The sequence below is a fragment of the Camellia sinensis genome, chromosome 13, assembly GCF_055761805.1.
Source record: "Camellia sinensis isolate YWXY chromosome 13, ASM5576180v1, whole genome shotgun sequence".
Taxonomy (NCBI): Eukaryota; Viridiplantae; Streptophyta; class Magnoliopsida; order Ericales; family Theaceae; genus Camellia; species Camellia sinensis.
In genome coordinates, this window is record NC_138973.1 from 12146320 (window position 1) to 12166690 (window position 20371).

The 20371-nt window shown below is 31.4% G+C and overlaps 2 protein-coding genes across 3 annotated transcripts in view; both read left to right on the forward strand.

The window, feature by feature from the left end:
- The window catches only part of LOC114302348 (UDP-N-acetylglucosamine transporter UGNT1), a 199705-nt gene that overhangs the window by 31134 nt on the left and 148200 nt on the right, over positions 1–20371 (forward strand). The window lies entirely within an intron of this gene.
- On the forward strand, positions 15833–17400 carry LOC114266324 (poly [ADP-ribose] polymerase 1-like). Its single transcript, XM_082903820.1, has 4 exons — positions 15833–16038; positions 16873–16933; positions 17020–17083; positions 17167–17400. Exons 1-4 carry the CDS (start codon positions 16006–16008, stop codon positions 17237–17239), a joined length of 231 nt encoding a protein of 76 aa, XP_082759946.1. The 5' UTR covers positions 15833–16005; the 3' UTR covers positions 17240–17400.

Sequence of the window (20371 nt, forward strand, 5' to 3'; positions counted from 1 at the left end):
TAATATGGATGCGTACACTTTTTGAGGTTTTGTGTACCACAACATTCCCCTTAATACTACTATAGCATATACACAATACCACAGAATGTGTATTGCATGCACCGGATTATATATTTTTGTGATAAATGTTATACATTTTTTGATAAGATTTATGATAATTTGTATTTGAGAAATAAAGTTATACATTTTTGTGATAATGTTACGTATTTTATGGTATTGTTACACATTTTGTGATTATAAAATGTTTGAATAAAAAAATGCATAGCATTATCATAAAATACGTAACGCTATCACAAAATGTGCAACTTCATTTCTCAACCATTAAGGCATTTGATGAACAATTTTACACTTATAAATATTTTTTGAAAATTTAACTACTTGGTTATGTGAATATTCACATTAAATAAATTTAACAATGTGAATATTCACGTTGATAGGTCAAATGTTCACATTGACAGTGTGTATGTTCACATCATGAAACATTCAAACCGTCTTTGGTAATTATGTTATCCATAGGATTTGTTGGAATATAAAAAAATAATTTAGATTAAGTAGAACATAAGTGAGTGAAAAATGATTTATGAATAAATACCACCTTGTTTGGTTTCAATTTTCTAAATTCAGCTTTCAAAAAATTGATTTTTTTTTTCGTGTTTATTTAGTTTCACTGAATTTTTTAATATTTTAAGTAATTTTTAATTTTTAGATACATCTAGCATAAAAATACACTTAAAAAGTATAATATTTGTGAATTTTTTTTTTAAAATTCAGTAAATACCAATAATACAAAAAATATATATATATATATATATATATATATGAAAATTCGGTGCATTTTTATATTATTGTCCATTATTGATTTTTTAAAATATTTTTTTTATAAATATTTTACATTTAAATTTATCTAAGTAAGGTACAACAAAAAAAATAAAAATATATATTTAAAATTTACAAAACATTTATTAAAAATATAAAAAATAAAAAACTCGATTTAAAAAAAAAATTCAAAAAATTTAAATTCAAAATTTTTTAAAAAATAAACTTATTTATCTGCCTCAGACATGGCCACAAATTCCGCCCTCCCCCAACACCCCCCGCCCCCCCCCCCCCGGCCTTCTTTCCAGATTCCGCCCTCCCCTTTCCAAACTCTGCCCTCCCCCCCGCCTCCACCCCCACCTTTCCAAATTTACTCTGATTCCCTTTCCAAATTCCGCACTCCCCCCTCCCCCCCTTCCAAATTTACTCTCATTCCCTTATACCATTATAAATATGGGTATAAAGGAAACCCTTTCACCAAACCGCAGCAGCTCATTTGGCCCCAAGTTCACCTGCCGCAGCAGGTCTCTCTCTCTCAGACATGGCGAATTTCTTCCGAAGGGGTATACATCTATACTTTCTCACTTCACTCTGTTTTCTTGGAGAATTTTTAATCGGTAATGCTGCTAAAGTATTGTTTGTCATGAGGGGAATTGGTGTAGGTTATATACTCTGTCCATTATTGGTTATTTATTATGGCGATGACTATGACTCAAATGTGTTGATTATGCTCTGGTTAAGATTATAGTAGTATTTGTTACAAGACGATGCGGTCATCAGTCATTGTTTTTTTTTGGTTAATAGATAGGTGAGTAATTATAATTATAAAAAATATTTACATAATCAAATAAATTTAAGATTTAGTGTGTATCTCAACGTTTAACTTTTATAATAAAACAAAATTTTAATTTTATTAATTTAAATTCTAATATTTTGATATGTTTTTAATCTAAATATTCGACTATTTTTGTTAACGGATAGAAAATTAGTGTTTTAGTTATTAAACTCAATGTAGTGTACATAAAATGTCTAAAATATTCTTTTTTGTTGAGTTTGATGACTAAACTAAAAAAATATCATCAATTTTACTTAATGAAAATAAGTAGATAGTATTAACAAACAAATCAAAAAATCATGGTTTAAATTGACAAAATTAAAATTTTATGATTTATTTTGTTAAAAGCGTCAAATCCTATTGTTGTTGTTGTTGTTTTTTTTTTTTTTTTTTTGGTGTGATTTTCCCTAAATATTTGTTTTGATGCTTTTAATGATTTTACCAAAAAAAATGTTAATAGTTTGGGAAAATTGCAAATCAATGGTGTGTTGAAAAAATACTAACAAATTTATGGAAAAGTATATAATTTTAATTATTAAAATTAATAAAATTTATCATTAATATGTAATTTTTTTAAAAAACATGCACTGAAGTGCAATTTCCTCTTAACAGTTTCTAACTTTAACAATTTAATTAGCTTAGTTGTACACACACAACCCAAAAAAAAAAAAAAAAATTAAAATTTATATACAATTTAGGCCAAGTTTGAACTAATAACCTCAAGTTAAAAGTTAGACCTAGACACACTTAAGTAACTCTTAATACAATTCAAATTAGACTTGAACAATGTCAGCCCACCTCCGAGTTGCGCCCTAGGTTTGAGGGTTGCAAGATATTCGTGTCATGGCAACAAGATTTTCTATTTTTCCAATATAAAGGAGTGTAAAATTAGCCTGGCTCACTGTCGGACCCATAGGCCCCTGCCAAAATTCGGGCTGCCCCACAAGTTAAAAAATTAGGCCCAAGCCCAAGCTCAGGGGATACTCGGGCCTCGAGTGGGCTAGCGAGCTAGGCCAGGCCTGACCTTTTTTTTTTTTCACCAAAAATTTATTTTTTTCTACCAAAAATGATACTGGGCCTTGGGCGGGCCGGGCTCACGAGCAAGGCCAGGCTCTAAAACAGATGCCCAAGCCTAGAGTCTTGGGCTGGGCTCGAACCCGAGCCTGGACGGGTTGCATCAGGCCGCGATCCAGTGGGTCAAGTTTACACCCCTAAATATAATCTTCGGGATCTAGTGGGCTCCATCTTCTAGAAGAAAAAGAAAAAAGAATTGGATTCAGATATTCTCAAGCTAAAAGTATATTTTAAATAATGTGTTTAAGTAATGTTTTAAATATTCTCAATGATTGTTTATTTTATTTATTTTTTTTGGTATAATTTCTGTTTTTATTTATTTATTTATTTATTTATTTTGGGAATAAATTTTCTAATTGTTTAAGAATTTTGAATTTGTGTCATAGAATGAAAAAATGATTTTGTGTCATAGAATTTTGAATTTGCTCATGATTTGTAACTGATACCAACTCACTACTTTGATATGATACTTATTGAATTAATAAACATTATATTATGATATGAATGGAATTATCTGACATACTTTGTCCAACTAGGTGAAAGAAAATATTAGTCTTATTTTTCTCTTTTACACGAAGACATTAATATATTTAAGTAATGTTTTAAAATTATCAAATAATTTTCTTTGGTCCATAATTGTTTTTAAACCATCTTCTAGAAGAAAAAGAAAAAAAAATTGGATTCAGTCATTCTCAAGTTAAAAAGTATGTTTTAATATTATGTTTTAAATAATGTATTTAAGTAATGTTTTAAAATTATGTTTTAAATATTCTTCTCAATGATTGTTTATTTATTATTTTTTTTTGTATAAATTCTATTTTTATTTATTTTGGGAATAAATTTTGTAATTGTTTAAGAATTTTGAATTTGTGTCATAGAATGAAAAAATGAAAAATTTGCTTTATTAATCTTGTTATTGGAATTGTTTTAGTTTTCAAATATCACTTAGATTACTTTTTAAGTAAAATAATTTCTGAGTTAAATACTTGATTGTAATTGGCAAATCCTAGTGATTTCATTTTTTTTTTATTTTTTTAGCGACACTGTCAAAATTATTAGGATCAGCTGATAAGTCTGTGGTTGTCAAGAAGAAGTGGGGCCACCCCATATATGTCATTGACTATGACAGAAAGACGCTTCTAGCCTAAGGGACCGAATAAATCTTCTTGCATCTATGTTCACAATTATTAGTTTTGCATCATACATGAAGTCGGCTATGTCAGCCAAGCCTAAGGAGGAGCTCGGAACTTCGCTGAATAGTCTTACAGATACCATCAAAAGCTTGGAGACAAACATGGCAATTGACATGGAGGTGATAAAGAGCAGTTTGGAGACACTGAAGAATGATATTAGGGAGGTCAAAGAGAAGAAGTGTAGGTTCAAGTTTTGGTAGAGACAGCTCTATTGAGATTTCCATGGAGCAAACCTTTAGAAAATTGGCTAATGCTAAGAACAAAAAATAGAAATAAATATAGATCATAGAAGGTGGATTGGCCTCTTTGAGATTTACATTGGATGTGAAATCATAATAATTTATTTTAATTCTAGTTATTAATTACATTTTTTGTGATAATTCTGTGATCCATTCTGTGTTTATAACACTGTTCAAGGGAGAAAATGATTTTCCCAACTTGCAAATGCTTTTAGTTATGAAAAGGTCAACTCTTCTGTGCAAATTTGCTTTTTAATCTTGTTCTTCACTTTTTATCTATATCATAGTCAAAAAGATGTAATAGTGTAATTTTAAAATTAAAAAAAAAAAAAAAACAGAGAAGAGAATGGGACAAGTAATTGTGTGAGGATCAGCTAAATTTACCTTTGTAGAGTTTTTCATGTTAGATAATGTCTCAATGGAACCACATAATTAAATGTGGTGTTATCATTTATAAGAAGCCTACAATTTAAGTGATTCAATTTAGTTAATAGGCTTAAGGGTATATGTGTTATGGACCTAATGTGTAGATACTAGTTGTATAATTTCTATTTCTATGAGGGGCAGAAATAGAAATTAAAACATATTGGTTAAAATTGGTTTTCATTACCTTTCAGTTTTAAAACCAATAATGGTTAATTTATTGGTTTTTATTACCTTTCAGTTTTAAAACCAATAATGGTTAATTTATTGATTTTTATTACCTTTCAGTTTTAAAACCAATAATGGTTAATTTATTGGTTTTCATTACCTTTCAGTTATGAAAATCAATTACAACCTTTAAAAGGTTATGGTCCCTATTCCTTCCTTAGGTGAAAAAATAAGAACACTGTTTTGTTTTTCTAAATCCTCTCAAGGAGAAACATAAGGCACCAAAGGGGAAAGTATTAGAAGGCAATAACATAGTCAATATCAAAGGTTTTATTGACAATCAGACGCTTCCGTTTAACCGTTCATCGATGGATTCAGGTATGTCGTTTTAGTCTTGTTTTCTTGATGATATACATGGTAGATGATCCGAAACATGAAGTTTCATGTTCTGAAATTTTGTTTACAAGTGGTATCAGAGCAGTTATATCATGTGTATTATCAGAATAGATATGCTTTTATTCATCCTATTTAGTTTCTTGGAATCAGATTCTGTTTTTTGTATTTCTGTTTTTCCCTCTGCTGCAAATTCTGTTTTGTTTTCTGGAAATGGAACATAATTCGGATGGGCGGTTCATTTTTCAAATAGTGAACATCATGTATTTATATATATATGTATATAATTGGGATTGCTGCAGATTATATAACATATACGGGGTAACAAATTTAGAAATCTTTAAATTTAATGTAATTTCATACAACGTCTACGGAAATTTAATTTTCTAATGTTCTAAATATAAGTCAATTCAAACAAGATGTCACAAAAGTGATCTCTCTTGTCTAGATTGTTTTATATGGAATGTTTTGAAATTCATGTCTGCGTATCTCATGCGGGTATTTATCGGTCCAAAGACATGATTAAGACTTGGCAGAATTACACACACATTTTGTGGTGATAAACATGTGCCAATTGTCAAGGAAACCTAATGTGAATAATAAATCCATCAAAAGATAGATTTGTTATTTGACATAACTTATTGTCAATGTTTGATCATTACAACAAGAATACCACTTACAGTTAATATCACTACCCAAAGGCTTGGTATTAATGTTGTGCTAGGTATCTTGAGATGTTGTCATTAAATTAATTTATTTGAAGATTATCTGTTTGGTAACTTAATGTGAGTATAATTGTTTATTCCTTTTATTTTCTTTTCGATTCAGCTTTAATGTCGACTACTTCAATCTCTGCCAACATGAACAATGTTCCAATCTTAAATGGAACAAACTTTAAGAACTGGAAAGAGAACATATTGATTGTTCTCGGCTGCATGGACATAGACTTGGCATTAAGGATGCCAAAACCGAATGCTCTCATTATACAAAGTACTCCTGAGGAAACTGTGTACTTTGAAAAGTGGGATCGTTCTAACAGGCTAAGTCTTATGATCATGACGCGTGGGATTCCAGAAGTTTTTCGGGGTGCAATAACAGAGGATGTTACCGTTGCCGGTGAATTTCTTTTAGAAATTCAAAAGCGTTTTGCTAAAAACGATAAGGCTGAAACAAGCACGCTTTTAGCAAGCTTGATTTCAATAAAGTATAAAGGCAAGGGTAATGTTCGCGAGTACATCATGGAAATGTCTCATCTTGCTTCAAAACTTAAGGCACTAAAGCTCGACCTATCTGATGATTTGCTCGTGCATTTAGTTCTCATCTCTCTTCCTGCACAATTTAACCAATTTAAGGTCAGTTATAACTGTCAGAAGGAGAAATGGACTCTCAATGAGCTCATTTCATTTTGTGTGCAAGAGGAAGAGAGATTGAAGCAAGAAAGGACTGAAAGTGCTCATCTAGCAAACACCTCCAAGCATACGGGCAAAAGAACGCATAAGGGAAAGGAAGTTGCTATTCCTCAGGGTCCGGAACCAAAGAAACAGAAAACGCAGGATGGTTGTTTCTTTTGTGGCAAGCCCGGACACAGAAAGAAGGATTGTGCCAAATACGTCGCCTGGCGTATAAAGAAAGGTCCATTTCATGTTTTGGTCTGTTCTGAAATAAATTTAGCTTTAGTACCAAGAAACACTTGGTGGGTAGATTCTGGTGCTACTACTCACATATGTGTTTCTATGCAGGGTTGCCTGAACTACCGAAAGCCAACTGATGCTGAAAGATACATCTTTGTGGGTGATGGCAAGTCAATAGAAGTGCAGGCAATAGCGCACTTTAGATTATTACTGAAAACTGGTTATTATTTGGATTTATTAGACACTTTTGTTGTACCGTCCTTTAGACGGAATTTAATTTCTGTTTCTGTATTGGACAAATTGGGATATTATTGTTCTTTTGGAAATATGAAGTTTAGTATGTCTATTAATTCCAATGTTATTGGTACTGGTTTACTTAATGTGCTTGATAATCTATATTTGCTCGAAACTATTGCATCTTATAATGCAACCTTGCACGTGGAATCACGAGGTACAAAGCGTAAATTAACTAAGGAAAATTCAGCCTCATTATGGCACAAACGCCTAGGTCACATCTCTAAATCTAGAGTTGAGCGCCTTGTGTCTGATGGAATTTTGGACTCTCTTGATTTTTCAGATTTTGATGTCTGTGTTGAGTGTATCAAGGGAAAACAGACCAAAATAAAGAAATATGGTGCCCATAGGACTACAGATGTCTTAGAACTAATTCATACGGACATTTGTGGCCCATTCCCTATGGCGTCTTGGAATGGTCAACAATATTTTATCACATTCATAGACGATTATTCCAGATATGGGTATCTATTTCTTATCCATGAGAAATCACAGTCTTTGGACGTATTCAAAAGATTTAAGGCCGAGGTTGAGTTACAACTCAACAAACGGATTAAAAGTGTCAGGTCTGACCGTGGTGGTGAATACTATGGCAGATATGATGGATCAGGTGAACAACGTTCAGGACCGTTTGCAAAATACCTGGAGGAATGTGGGATCGTCCCACAATACACCATGCCAGGATCACCTAGCATGAATGGTGTATCTGAGAGACGAAACCGGACTCTTAAGGATATGGTAAGAAGTATGATCAGTCATTCTACTTTACCAGAGTCCCTCTGGGGTGAGGCTCTAAAGACAACAACTTATATCTTAAATCGGGTGCCAACTAAAGCAGCTGCAAAAACACCTTATGAGCTTTGGGTTGGGCGAAAGCCTAGTCTAAAACATTTGCATGTGTGGGGGTGTCCTGCTGAGGCGAGGCCTTATAAACCTCATGAACGAAAATTGGACTCTAAAACCATTAGCAGCTACTTTATTGGCTATGCCGAACGATCACGGGGTTACAAGTTTTATGATCCCACAAATAGGTCAATATTTGAGACGGGAATTGCAACATTTTTTGAGGATGTTAAGTTTAGGGGGAGAAATCCAGTTAGAGACATTGTCTTTGAGGAGGAAGCAGGAGTAATCCCACTTCCTACTACTACTTTTGACCAATCACAGGTTCCTATACCTGTCATTGCTCGAGAAGTAATTTCGAATCCTCAACCAGACAATGTTGTTCAAGATAATATAGTTCAAACCCCCATTCAAGATAAGGTAATTGTTCCTGAGGAACAAACTCTACAACCTCAACCTCAAGAATCTGTGCCATTAAGGCGATCCACCAGAGAAAGGAGATTTGCATTTTCAGATGATTATATTGTATATCTCCAAGAACATGAGGTAGAAAATGGAATGTCGAAAGATGATCCAATCAACTTTCGTCAAGCCATGGAAAGTTCCAACTCTCATAAGTGGATAGAAGCCATGAATGAAGAATATAAGTCTATGCAAGACAATAAAGTTTGGGAACTTGTCTCATTACCAATTGGTGCGAAGCCCGAAGGTTGTAAATGGATATTTAAAACCAAAAGGGATTCAAATGGTAATGTGGAGAGGTATAAGGCACATCTTGTAGCCAAAGGCTTTACTCAAAAAGAAGGAATTGACTTTAAAGAAACTTTCTCTCCAGTTTCTTCGAAAGATTCTTTTAGGACAATTATGGCGCTTGTTGCATATTTTGATCTTGAGTTGCATCAGATGGATGTCAAAACAGCTTTTCTTAATGGTGACATTAAAGAAACAATTTATATGGTGCAGCCAGAAAACTTTGTGTCAGGAGACCCAAAGAATATGGTTTGCAAATTGACTAAATCCATCTATGGACTCAAACAAGCTTCTCGTCAGTGGTACTTCAAATTTCATCAAGTTCTCACTTCGTATGGTTTTGAAACTAACGTTGTTGATGAATGTGTGTATCACAAGTGCAGTGGGAGTAAACACATATTTTTGGTTTTATATGTTGACGACATATTGCTTGCCACAAACGATATAAACTTATTGCATGACACCAAGAGATTTCTATCTAGGAATTTTGAAATGAAAGATCTTGGTGATGCTTCCTTTGTATTAGGAATCGAAATACTCCGAGATCGTTCTCGGGGTATTCTGGGATTATCACAAAGGAGCTATATCGAAAAAATACTCATTAGATTTGGCATGCAAAATTGTAAATCAGGTGAAACCCCGGTTGCTAAGGGAGACAAGTTTAGTCTCAGCCAATGCCCGAAGAACAGTCTTGAAATTCAAGAAATGCAGAAGATTCCTTATGCCTCAGCTGTAGGGAGTCTAATGTATGCTCAAGTATGTACGCGTCCGAATATTGCGTTTATAGTTGGCATGTTAGGCAGATATTTAAGTAATCCTGGCATGGATCATTGGAAAGCAGTTAAGCGTGTTATGCGATATTTACAGAGAACAAAGGAATATATGCTCACATATAGGAGATCGGATAAGTTAGAGGTCATTGGATATTCCGACTCCGATTTTGTTGGATGCCAAAACAGTAGGAAATCCACATCAGGCTATATTTATCTGTTAGCTGGCGGAGAAATTTTTTGGAGGTCTGCAAAGCAGACGCTCATAGCTTCATCCACCATGGCTGCAGAGTTTGTAGCATGTTATGAGGCATCAAACCAAGGGATATGGCTGCGGAATTTTGTCACTGGGTTGCGTATTTTGGAAGGCACTGAAAAACCACTTAAGATATATTGTGACAATAAGTCTGCAGTTTTATATTCCAATAACAACAGGAGCTCGACAAAATCAAAGCATATTGATATCAAGTTCCTAGTTGTAAAAGAAAGAGTGCAGAGTGGACAGATTTCCATAGAGCACATTGGGACAAACTCCATGATAGCGGATCCACTTACGAAGAAACTACCACCCAAGGTCTTTCATGAGCACACTGCTCATATGGGTGTTGTTCTATTTGAGAACATTCTGGTTTAGTGGGAGTTTGTATTTATATTACTGCTTTATGTCAGCCTTGAGTTTTATCTATGTAATTAGATTAATTTCTGCAGAAATGAAGTATTCAGTTTATTACGCTCTGTTACGTATTGTGAAGTATTGATCTCAATAAAGTTAAGTAGGACCAGTTGGACATAGGCATGTATGGATCACATCACATGTAATTTCCATGCTATGCATCCATGATTGATCTATGTCATTTAGCTATATTTGTATACGTGACCATTGGTGGGTCGAGTTACGATTGATGTAACGAAGACCGCTTTGATCCTATATTAATATAGTTAATGGACAAGATTGTTTGGATACCCTCAAGTTATGATAACAAATTTCTGAGCTCACTAAAGTTAAGCACATTTTTCAAGATACATATGTGGTCCAGTGGGAGATTGTTAGATAATGTCTCAATGAGACCACATAATTAAATGTGGTGTTATCATTTATAAGAAGCCTACAATTTAAGTGATTCAATTTAGTTAATAGGCTTAAGGGTATATGTGTTATGGACCTAATGTGTAGATACTAGTTGTATAATTTCTATTTCTATGAGGGGCAGAAATAGAAATTAAAACATATTGGTTAAAGTTGGTTTTCATTACCTTTCAGTTTTAAAACCAATAATGGTTAATTTATTGGTTTTTATTACCTTTCAGTTTTAAAACCAATAATGGTTAATTTATTGGTTTTCATTACCTTTCAGTTTTAAACCAATAATGGTTAATTTATTGGTTTTCATTACCTTTCAGTTATGAAAATCAATTACAACATTTAAAAGGTTATGGTCCCTATTCCTTCCTTAGGTGAAAAAATAAGAACACTGTTTTGTTTTTCTAAATCCTCTCAAGGAGAAACATAAGGCACCAAAGGGGAAAGTATTAGAAGGCAATAACATAGTCAATATCAAAGGTTTTATTGACAATCAGACGCTTCCGTTTAACCGTTCATCGATGGATTCAGGTATGTCGTTTTAGTCTTGTTTTCTTGATGATATACATGGTAGATGATCCGAAACATGAAGTTTCATGTTCTGAAATTTTGTTTACATTTCAATCCACTGAATGTTTCTTTGGTAGTTTTGCTAAAACTTCTTTCAAAAGAAAATCAAAGAATTAACACGGGAAACTTGGATGAAGTACATCAAATTTCCGAAGATGATGCCATAGTGTAAAGAATTGAAAATAAATCTCATCATCAAGCAAGTTTAGTTTTTAAGCATTAAAAAACAGAAAGTTAAAATTAAAGAGAATAAATAATTAAATTTGCTAAAATTTCAATGTTTAAATAGTAGAAACATCAGATCTGGCCCATAGTTTGATTCCAATCAACTCTGTTTTTAAATCATAATTTGGATGAAACATGTTAACCAAACATATTTTTAAAATATAATTCAAAACTCTTCTCTTTTATTTATTTATTTATTATTATTCAATCAATTAATCGCTTTTTCTCTCTTATCTCTCCTACCTCCTCTCACATTCTTTCATATTCTATATATCAATCAATCAACAATAAAAAAAAAAAAAATTACAAATCATTCCAAAACTATTTTCAAAACTTACAACCAAACAAATTTTCTCTTTTCAAATCATGATTAAAAAAATTCAAAACACAACTCCACACTCAAATCATAATTCTAAAAATAAATTTTTAATATTTCATTTTGTCAATTTAAATACTAATTTTTTAGGTTATTTTCAATCTAAATCATTTGTTTATTTTTGTTAATTAAAATTGAAAAAAAATTATTATTTTAATTATTATACTCGATGTCAGCAATATATATATATATTTATCATTTAATTTAATGACTAAAATTTTATTTTTTTTGTCAATTCTACATAATAAAAATTGGTAAATAATTTAAATTGAAAATAAATCTAAAGATAAAGTTTGTAATTAACAAAATTAAAATTTTATTTTATTATAAGATTCAAACTTTAATTATTATTATTATTTTTTTGGGCTGTAATTTTTCATTACATTTATAAAGAGATTTTATGAAAAAAAATAAAAAGTTTTTAATAAAAAAAAAAGATAGTTAGGTTTCGTTTGAAAGTGACTAGGAGCCAAAAGAGAGTTTTTGACATTACCTACTTGTAACTTTGTACTTCTTCCACTTGTCAATTGAAAAGAATCTCCACGTGTCAAGTGCAGAGAGACAAGTCACATGCATTGATGTCATCCTACTCGTTTCCACTTTTTCACGTGCATGGCACGTGTTAAGAGGTATGGATTGTTAAAAAAGAAAAAAACCATGCATGCATACGTAGATAGATGCGACATTAGATGATAGGGATGTAATTTGGCCGGGTCTACCCGAACATGAGTTGAGTTCAAAAAATTTTAGGACTTAAAACTGTATATTTTTGAATTTTTGGTACAGAGCTGGATAAAAATTTAAAAGTCTAAGGGAGTATTTGGCATGTACTAAAATAATATATGTTATTTTAATATATTATTTTATTTAGATTATAATTATTTTATTTGAGGCATATTACCTCTCTATCACATTATTTCAAACTAATTCATATTTTACGTTTTTTGATAAAAAATTTAAAAAATATATTTATTTAGATTATTCTAAATATTTCCTAAATTAAGTTTTGACGAGTTTGGATCAAAGCACCGGATAACCTGAGCAACCTAAATTCAAATTGTAAATAAAAAAAAATATAATACTATAAAGTATAGTTTAATGATGTTAAACTACTGTCAGCTTTTGGATCATATTAATTATGTTAATGCCTCATATCCTAGGCCTCTCATTGGGGTGTGATTGGTCTATATATATATATTTTTTTGGATCCAATGACCAACCCCCACGTGTGTATGGGGGTGGTGGGGGTGTTTGGAGACTGAGGGTCTCAAGCACAGCTCTATTAATTAGACATATTATATATATAAATAACACAATATAAAATTTACTATTTGTCTTTTTACTTAGAAAATGGCAAATACTTCTATGGTAGCGCATCGATTTGTTAATTCTTTATTTTATTTTTTCCATCTTTTTGTTATCGTGTAAATTATTTATTTTGATATGATTAATGATTTTATTTAAATAAAATAGGATATAACTTTAATAATTTAATTAGTCTAATTCTTAAAAAAAAAACTAAATTAAATTTGTAAGTAATTCAAGCCTATTGTGATTGGGTCGGGTTTGAATATACAAGTTTGGGCTATAAGTTGGATTTCGACAAATCTACACAACACACTACAAGAAAATGCATTTTTGCCGACCATTTTTGGTTACCAAAAACAATTTAGTCGCCAAAAGTCACGGAATTGGCTACCAAAAATAATATTAGTCGGCAAAAGTCAACTTTTTAACTACTAATTTTTTTTCAGTAGGGGAATGTTGATTATTAGCGACTAAAAAAAATTTAGTAGCTAAAAATATTACAATTGGCGACTAAAAAATTTTTTAGTAGCTAAACATATCACAGTTGGTGACTAAAAGAAAATTTAGTAGCCGTAGAGGTACCTTTAGCTACTAAATTGTTTGGTAGTCGAATGAAAATAAAAAATTTAATTTTTAATCTTTGCCGACCAAAATTTTGGTCGCCAAATGTTAAGTTTCGGCGACAAAATTTCTTTTAGTCGCTATAGACCTACTTTTGGCTACTAAATTGTTTGGTAGCCAAATGAAAATAAAAAATTTAATTTTTAATCTTTGCCGACCAACATTTTGGTCGCCAAATGTTAAGTTTCGGCGACAAAATTCCTTTTAGTCGCTGTAGACCTACTTTTAGTTACTAAATTTTTTGGTAGCCAAATGAAAATAAAAAAATTAATTTTTAATCTTTGCCGACCAAAATTTTGGTCGCCAAATGTTAAGTTTCGGCGACAAAATTCCTTTTGGTCGCTATAGACCTACTTTTGGCTACTAAATTGTTTGGTAGCCGAATGAAAATAAAATAATTAATTTTTAATCTTTGCCGACCAAAATTTTGGTCGCCAAATGTTCAGTTTCGGCGACAAAATTCCTTTTAGTCGCTGTAGACCTACTTTTGGCAACTAAATTGTTTGGTAGCCGAATGAAAATAAAAAAATTAACAAAATAGTTATTTTATTTTATTAACAACAATACCATTAGTCTCCACTTGAAAATTTGACTAAACAAAATAGTTATTTTATTTTATTTTTATTTTTATTTTTATTTTTATGAAGAGGTTGTATACCCACCATCCAAAAATATTAATATCTTATTTTATTTTTTATTATCTCAAAATATTAATTTTTTAAAAAAATTAACTATTAAAATAATATGAATTTCTTATATTGTCCTTTTTTTAAATCCATTAATAATACAAAAAGTACAATTATGACAATTGATATTTCTAAAAAAATATACTATCAAAAGGTAATTTTGAAAAATTAATATTTTTAAAATGTAATAATTGTATTATAAAAAGAAATTAAATTCTGAAAATAGACTATTATTTTGAGATGGAAAAAGTAGTCGGCTTTCATTTGATAGGTTGAACACATCTTTTAATAATTGGGCCCTCACGCGAAAGGTATGCTAAAATGGGCAACTTGTTATTGTTTGTTTGTCGATAGTTTTACATTGCAAAAATTTAAAGGCATAGTTACAGGTCAGTCTAATGAATTTAATTTTTAATAATAAATTTATTATTTTTAAAAAGTACAATTAAACTATTTATACTTTTTACATCATCATATTTCAATAACACTAATAAATTAAGAATAAATCAAAATTCACAAATAAAAGACAAAATATCCCAATTATTTATCATTTTAATAAAATTTTCAATATTATTACCAGTACTAATGAAATAATCATTTTATAGACACAAAACATATATTTATAAAGGTTTAAAAAAAATTCATTATCAAAACGAGGGCTAAGTGTGTAAAAAAAATTCACTCATGACTTATGAGTAAATAAATCTGATTTGTAAGACTTATTTTTAAATTTATACTTTCTAAATATTTCTAAATTTTGTAATTTTTTTTTTCACAAACTGAGTCATAAAACTCCAATAAAGTAAAAAGTATAAACAATAAATAAAATTAAAAAATATTAATTTAACAAGTCTGATCTATTTTTCACATCTCTAAAAAAATTAGCAACAAATATTTTCACAAAATTTTATCTTAATTTGAAATTCCCTCTCAAATTGGGGATTCCCCCCAAAATTTTGCCCTAACCCTTCTCCGTTTCTCATCTCACTCTCACACACAACTCCTTCTCATTCCTCTTCCCTCACGGACGATTTTGTGTAAATCCAAAGTCGCCACCGCCTGAAATCCAAAGTAGCTACCGCCGACTATTACATTCTCACCAGGTAAGTTGGTTTCACTATTACAAAAATAGTTAAAGATCACACTTTGACAAAAAAAATTATATCACTTTTATTAGAAATGTGATAAAAAAAATTCGATTGATGTTTTAATCACATTAAATTAGATTGAGTGTGATAATATTTATTTTTTATATCACTTTTTAATTAAGTGTGATTATATATATATATTTTAATCACACTTCTAATTAAAGTATGATTATATATACACTACTACAATAATATTTATTTTTAATCACACTTTTTAAATAAGTGTGATTATATATATATACTTTTAATCACACTCCCTAAATATGTGATTGTATAAAACATTTTAATTTGATTTTAAATAAGTGTGATTACGTATATTACTACCATACCCCTCTCTATATGTATGTATGTCTTTTTTCTTTTTGAGTTATTTTAGGGTTAGGTTCACACTCACATAGACACATCGCCTCTCTCTGCTCTGCTCACACGACTACTGCTCTCTCATAGCCGACGTCGCTCCTTCCTCACTGACGTCTCCCTTCTCCCTCACCGGCGTCTTCCTTCTCCCTCACCGGCTCTCCCTCTCTCAAACCGCTGTACGAAGACGAACCAAAGTTCATTATGATTTTCGCCCCCCAATTGACTCTTTCTCTGGTATGATTTGCCTCTCTCCTCTATCAACTCTTCGATTTGCCTCTCCTTCTCACCATTTTCAGCTCACCGATTTCTGCTATTTTCTAAATCTTTCATCTCTATTTGGTAAAACCCTAGCTCTTGATTTATTTTTTATTTTTAAAATGGATTGGATTTTATATGGTTTGATCGATTTTGATTCTTGTCTGAATGTTTGAATTCTGCTTTGCTTCAAGGTTAGGTTATGAGCTTAATCACAATCTTATAATTATATATATTTTTGGAACAAATTATTTCTCGGTTCATTTTTGTAGTTATATACATATTCTTTTGCCTCTATTTGTCTCATTTATGTGCATATGTAGAGGTGTAGAGATATATGTGGTAGTTGTGTGAGTAACTACTTGTAATTTTTTGTTTTAACTTTGGACATAGTTGGTGATTAGAAAGGATGTAGTTTTGTTGTTGAATGAATGGCAATTCTGTGAAGTGTATGTATTATATTTGGTGGGAGAACAGCTTTGGTTATTTATTAGAGTGCACCAGGGCACCCGAACACTGCTATGTAATTGTTAAATGATCTAATTATTTGTTCAACTAAGTCACCTGTGGGCAGTCCCATAATCATTTTACTTTTTCTCTTACAAATATCACATCTAACTACAAAAAAATCTAATCATCTTTCCAAGCACAAAAATTTTAACCTACTAAAAAATAGCTAAAAACTAAATGGGGTACTAAAATAGCCAACTTCCCAAACACCCACATTATTTGTCAATCCATTCCAGTTATGTCTATTCCTATTGTTTGTCATTAGATTGTCTTTAGAACACTTATTGAGGGGTGATTGTGCAGGATGAATGGGAGAGCAAAATTGAGGGAGCAGGTGGACATGTTCATAATAAGATCAAGAAAGGTATATGGTCTATGTACTGAGTTCTGAATTCTTCTCGTTTATTTGAGATGTGTTTAGGCACTTTTACTTCAAAAATTACATTACAGACACACACTGCTTAGTTGTGAGTGGAGTGCTGGATAATAAAGAGGCTGACATGAGGAAGGAAAGGTAAAGCTGTGCCTAATTGCTGGCCTTTAAGTGTAGTTATTTATTAGTCATTTTGTTGACTTGTAGTGGTTTCATTGGAACAGGAGGATGAAAATACCTATCATTAGAGAGGACTATCAGGTTGATTGTGTCAAAAGACCAAAAACTTCCTTTTGATCTATACACAATTGAAGCCATCAGAGAAGAGTCTAGCATGGTCACTTAAAGTGAAAGGGCGAAATGCTGTACATGAATCATCTGGCTTGCAAGATTCTGGCCACATCCTTGAGGATGGAAAAAGCATTTACAATACAACTTTGAACATGTCTGAACTTTAAACTAAGTAATTTCTTTTATACTTCTTTTGAAGCATTTTTACCTTAATTATATAAATTGTTGTTGCTTTTTGTGGTTTAAAATCCTTTGTGTTGTGGTCACCTTACAATTCTCTATTCTCAAAGATGAACTTGAATTACAAAGTCTATGCTATTTACATGGTATTACCTGTGAGCAAGTTGTTTCAATTTTTTTTACTTTTAATTATTATATAGTATCTCTCTCTCTCTCTCTCTCTCTCTCTCTCTCTTTCTTTTCTCCCTCTGTTTGTTTGTTTGTTTGTGTGGTGGTTGGGGAGGGGGGAATTTCCATAGTTATCCTTTTATTTTCAATGTGACACGGCAATTGAATTGCTAATGCAGCTCAGTGATTTTGAAGTATCTTAAATTTGAAACTCATCTTAATTAAATTAAAAAAAGATTGAGTTTCATGTTTAAGAGTTGCATACTCTTTCCAGTGGAAACCTAAATGCTTTGGATGTATTGTGATGGTGCCTGCAAATACACTGGTTTATACTCCTATGGAATTGAGGATTCTCTACGATGACATACTGCATAGAAATGCGACATATGAATCACTTGGTGGGGGGTTACTTTCTAAATTCTGTTTCTACCTCACTTGAATTTGCTTAACTGTAATTTGTTGTGGAATGGACTTATGAATTGATATAATATTTCCTTTTTAGAGCCCTCATTTCCATGTGCTTCTTTTTTTTGTATTAATAAATCTAAACTTTTGTTTGTTTTTCTCTTTGAAGTTACGATATCCTTTAAATCATTCAAGAGGATAAAGGTTCAGGTTGTTTTGTTTTTTTGCAAATGGGGTCATGTTGGAAACAACAAAATTAGAGGAAGCAAACTAGAAGATATGTCAAAATCAGATGCAATTTGAGAATTCAAACGTCTATTCCTTGAAAAAATTGGGAACTGATGGGAAGCATGGGAAGGGAAGAAACTTGGCAGATTCTTTCCTTTGGACATTGTACTGCTGATTTTATATTCCCAATTTTTTTTTTTCCAAATGTTTAAGCTCCCTTATTGGGCCCATATCTAGTATTCTTTTTCTGATGTCAGAATATTTGTTTTTGTAGGATTATGGGGGGTCAATAAAGAAGTGGTCCCTAAGAAGAAAAATATTAATGATGCAGGAAGCCAACTTGCACCCCCATTAGGAGAATTGATGAAGATGCTCTTTAATGCATACAGGTTGTAACATATTTACTATTTATTCAATTTACTTTGCATTTTAATTTTTAGAGAATGTCTTTGCAAGAACTTTTTAACTATTGCAGAGCTGCAATGATGGAATTTGAGATCAATATGTCGGAAATGCCACTTGAAAAACTGAGTAAAAGTAATATCCAAAAAGATACTTTGCTCTAGACTCTACTTCTCTTTTAGTAAATCTAAACAATGCCTTTAGTGGAGATACAGAAGTGATATCATTGTCGTGTTGTCATACTTGTTTGTTTATTTAGCTGATGAAGTTATAATTTCTAATGTGCTTCCTTAATATCTTCTCCAGGTCTTCCTTAATATCGTACTCCTCGCCACTAGGTTGATTTCCATAACTGATTGATTCCTTAATATCTAATGTGTTGTCATACTTTTTTTTTTTTTTTCATTCTTTAATATATGTAATCACAGTTAAAGTATATGCTGTTGAACATTTAATTTTTATTTATGAAATATATGATGTTATTTCATTCAATATATGGTTGTGATTTGAAATATATATAGTATGTAGTGTGTATTATATTATTCAAACGTGCGTACAAAACTAATATTGATTATTCTTTAAATATGTTGAATTCTTTTTTTTTATCACAGGTTTTATTAGTTATTAATCACACTTAAAAGATGTGATCCAAATGTTTTTAATCACACTTAAAAGATGTGATCTAAATATTATTAATCACACTTAAAAGATGAGATGAAATCATTTTTAATGACACTTAAAAAGTGTGATTAAAAATGACCCCTTTTAATCACACTCCCAAAGATCACACTTTAATAAAATTTAAAATGTGTGATTAAAAAACATACATCACACAAAAAAAGTATGATCTTTATCTATATTTGTAGTAGTGTTTCTCTCTCTCTCTCTCCAATTTCTAGACGCTATCTATCTCCCTTATCTTCTATATGTTTTTGAATGGGTTTCTAAAATGGGTATATTAATAGTAGGAGTTTGATTTGTAGTTTTTTTTGGATAATTCCCAGATTCTGCTACCACAGCCGCCTCTCCATTGCCGGAAACTGCCGTACGTGCCTTGTCGAGGTCGAGAAGTTGCCCAAGCCCGTCGCTTCTTGCACCATGCCCACTCTTCCAGGTTTTCATTTATTTTTTTATGGATTAGTAATGCCATTTGCTTAATTCATCTGGGTTTTAGTATTTTGTTGGGTTCATTATCTATGGTCTATTATTATTTAGAAAATTTAGATCATAAACTCTGAATTTGGATCATTGGTTTAGGTGATTGTTTGTTTGATATGTGGATTGTTAAATTTTTTGCCCACCAAGTGTTTGATTCTATGTTCAAGTGACAAATTTATCAGAAACAATTGGAACATGGAGTGTTTGAATCTGTTTCAATCTGCTTTCACAATTGAACATGGTCACCAATATATGTACACCATTGTAACTCTGTTACAGAGTATTGTGATTTTACTGAGAGATAGACATTAATGAAGATCATTAGAGAGATAGACATTAATAGCAAATCAAACCACTGCATAATTAGCCAAGCCCCATGGAACATGGTCATCAAAAATTGGGATATAATCTCACCATTGTGTTTGTTTGTATGCATTTATTGATGAGATATGTTGTGGTTAAATTCTGATTCGTTGATGAATCCCCATATATTTTATTCATATTTAGTTGGAACTAGGTGGATTGAAGACAATTTTATGCTCTAACTCACTCAGATTCTTGTACTTATTTGAATGTGTTGGTTAGTTTAATCATATG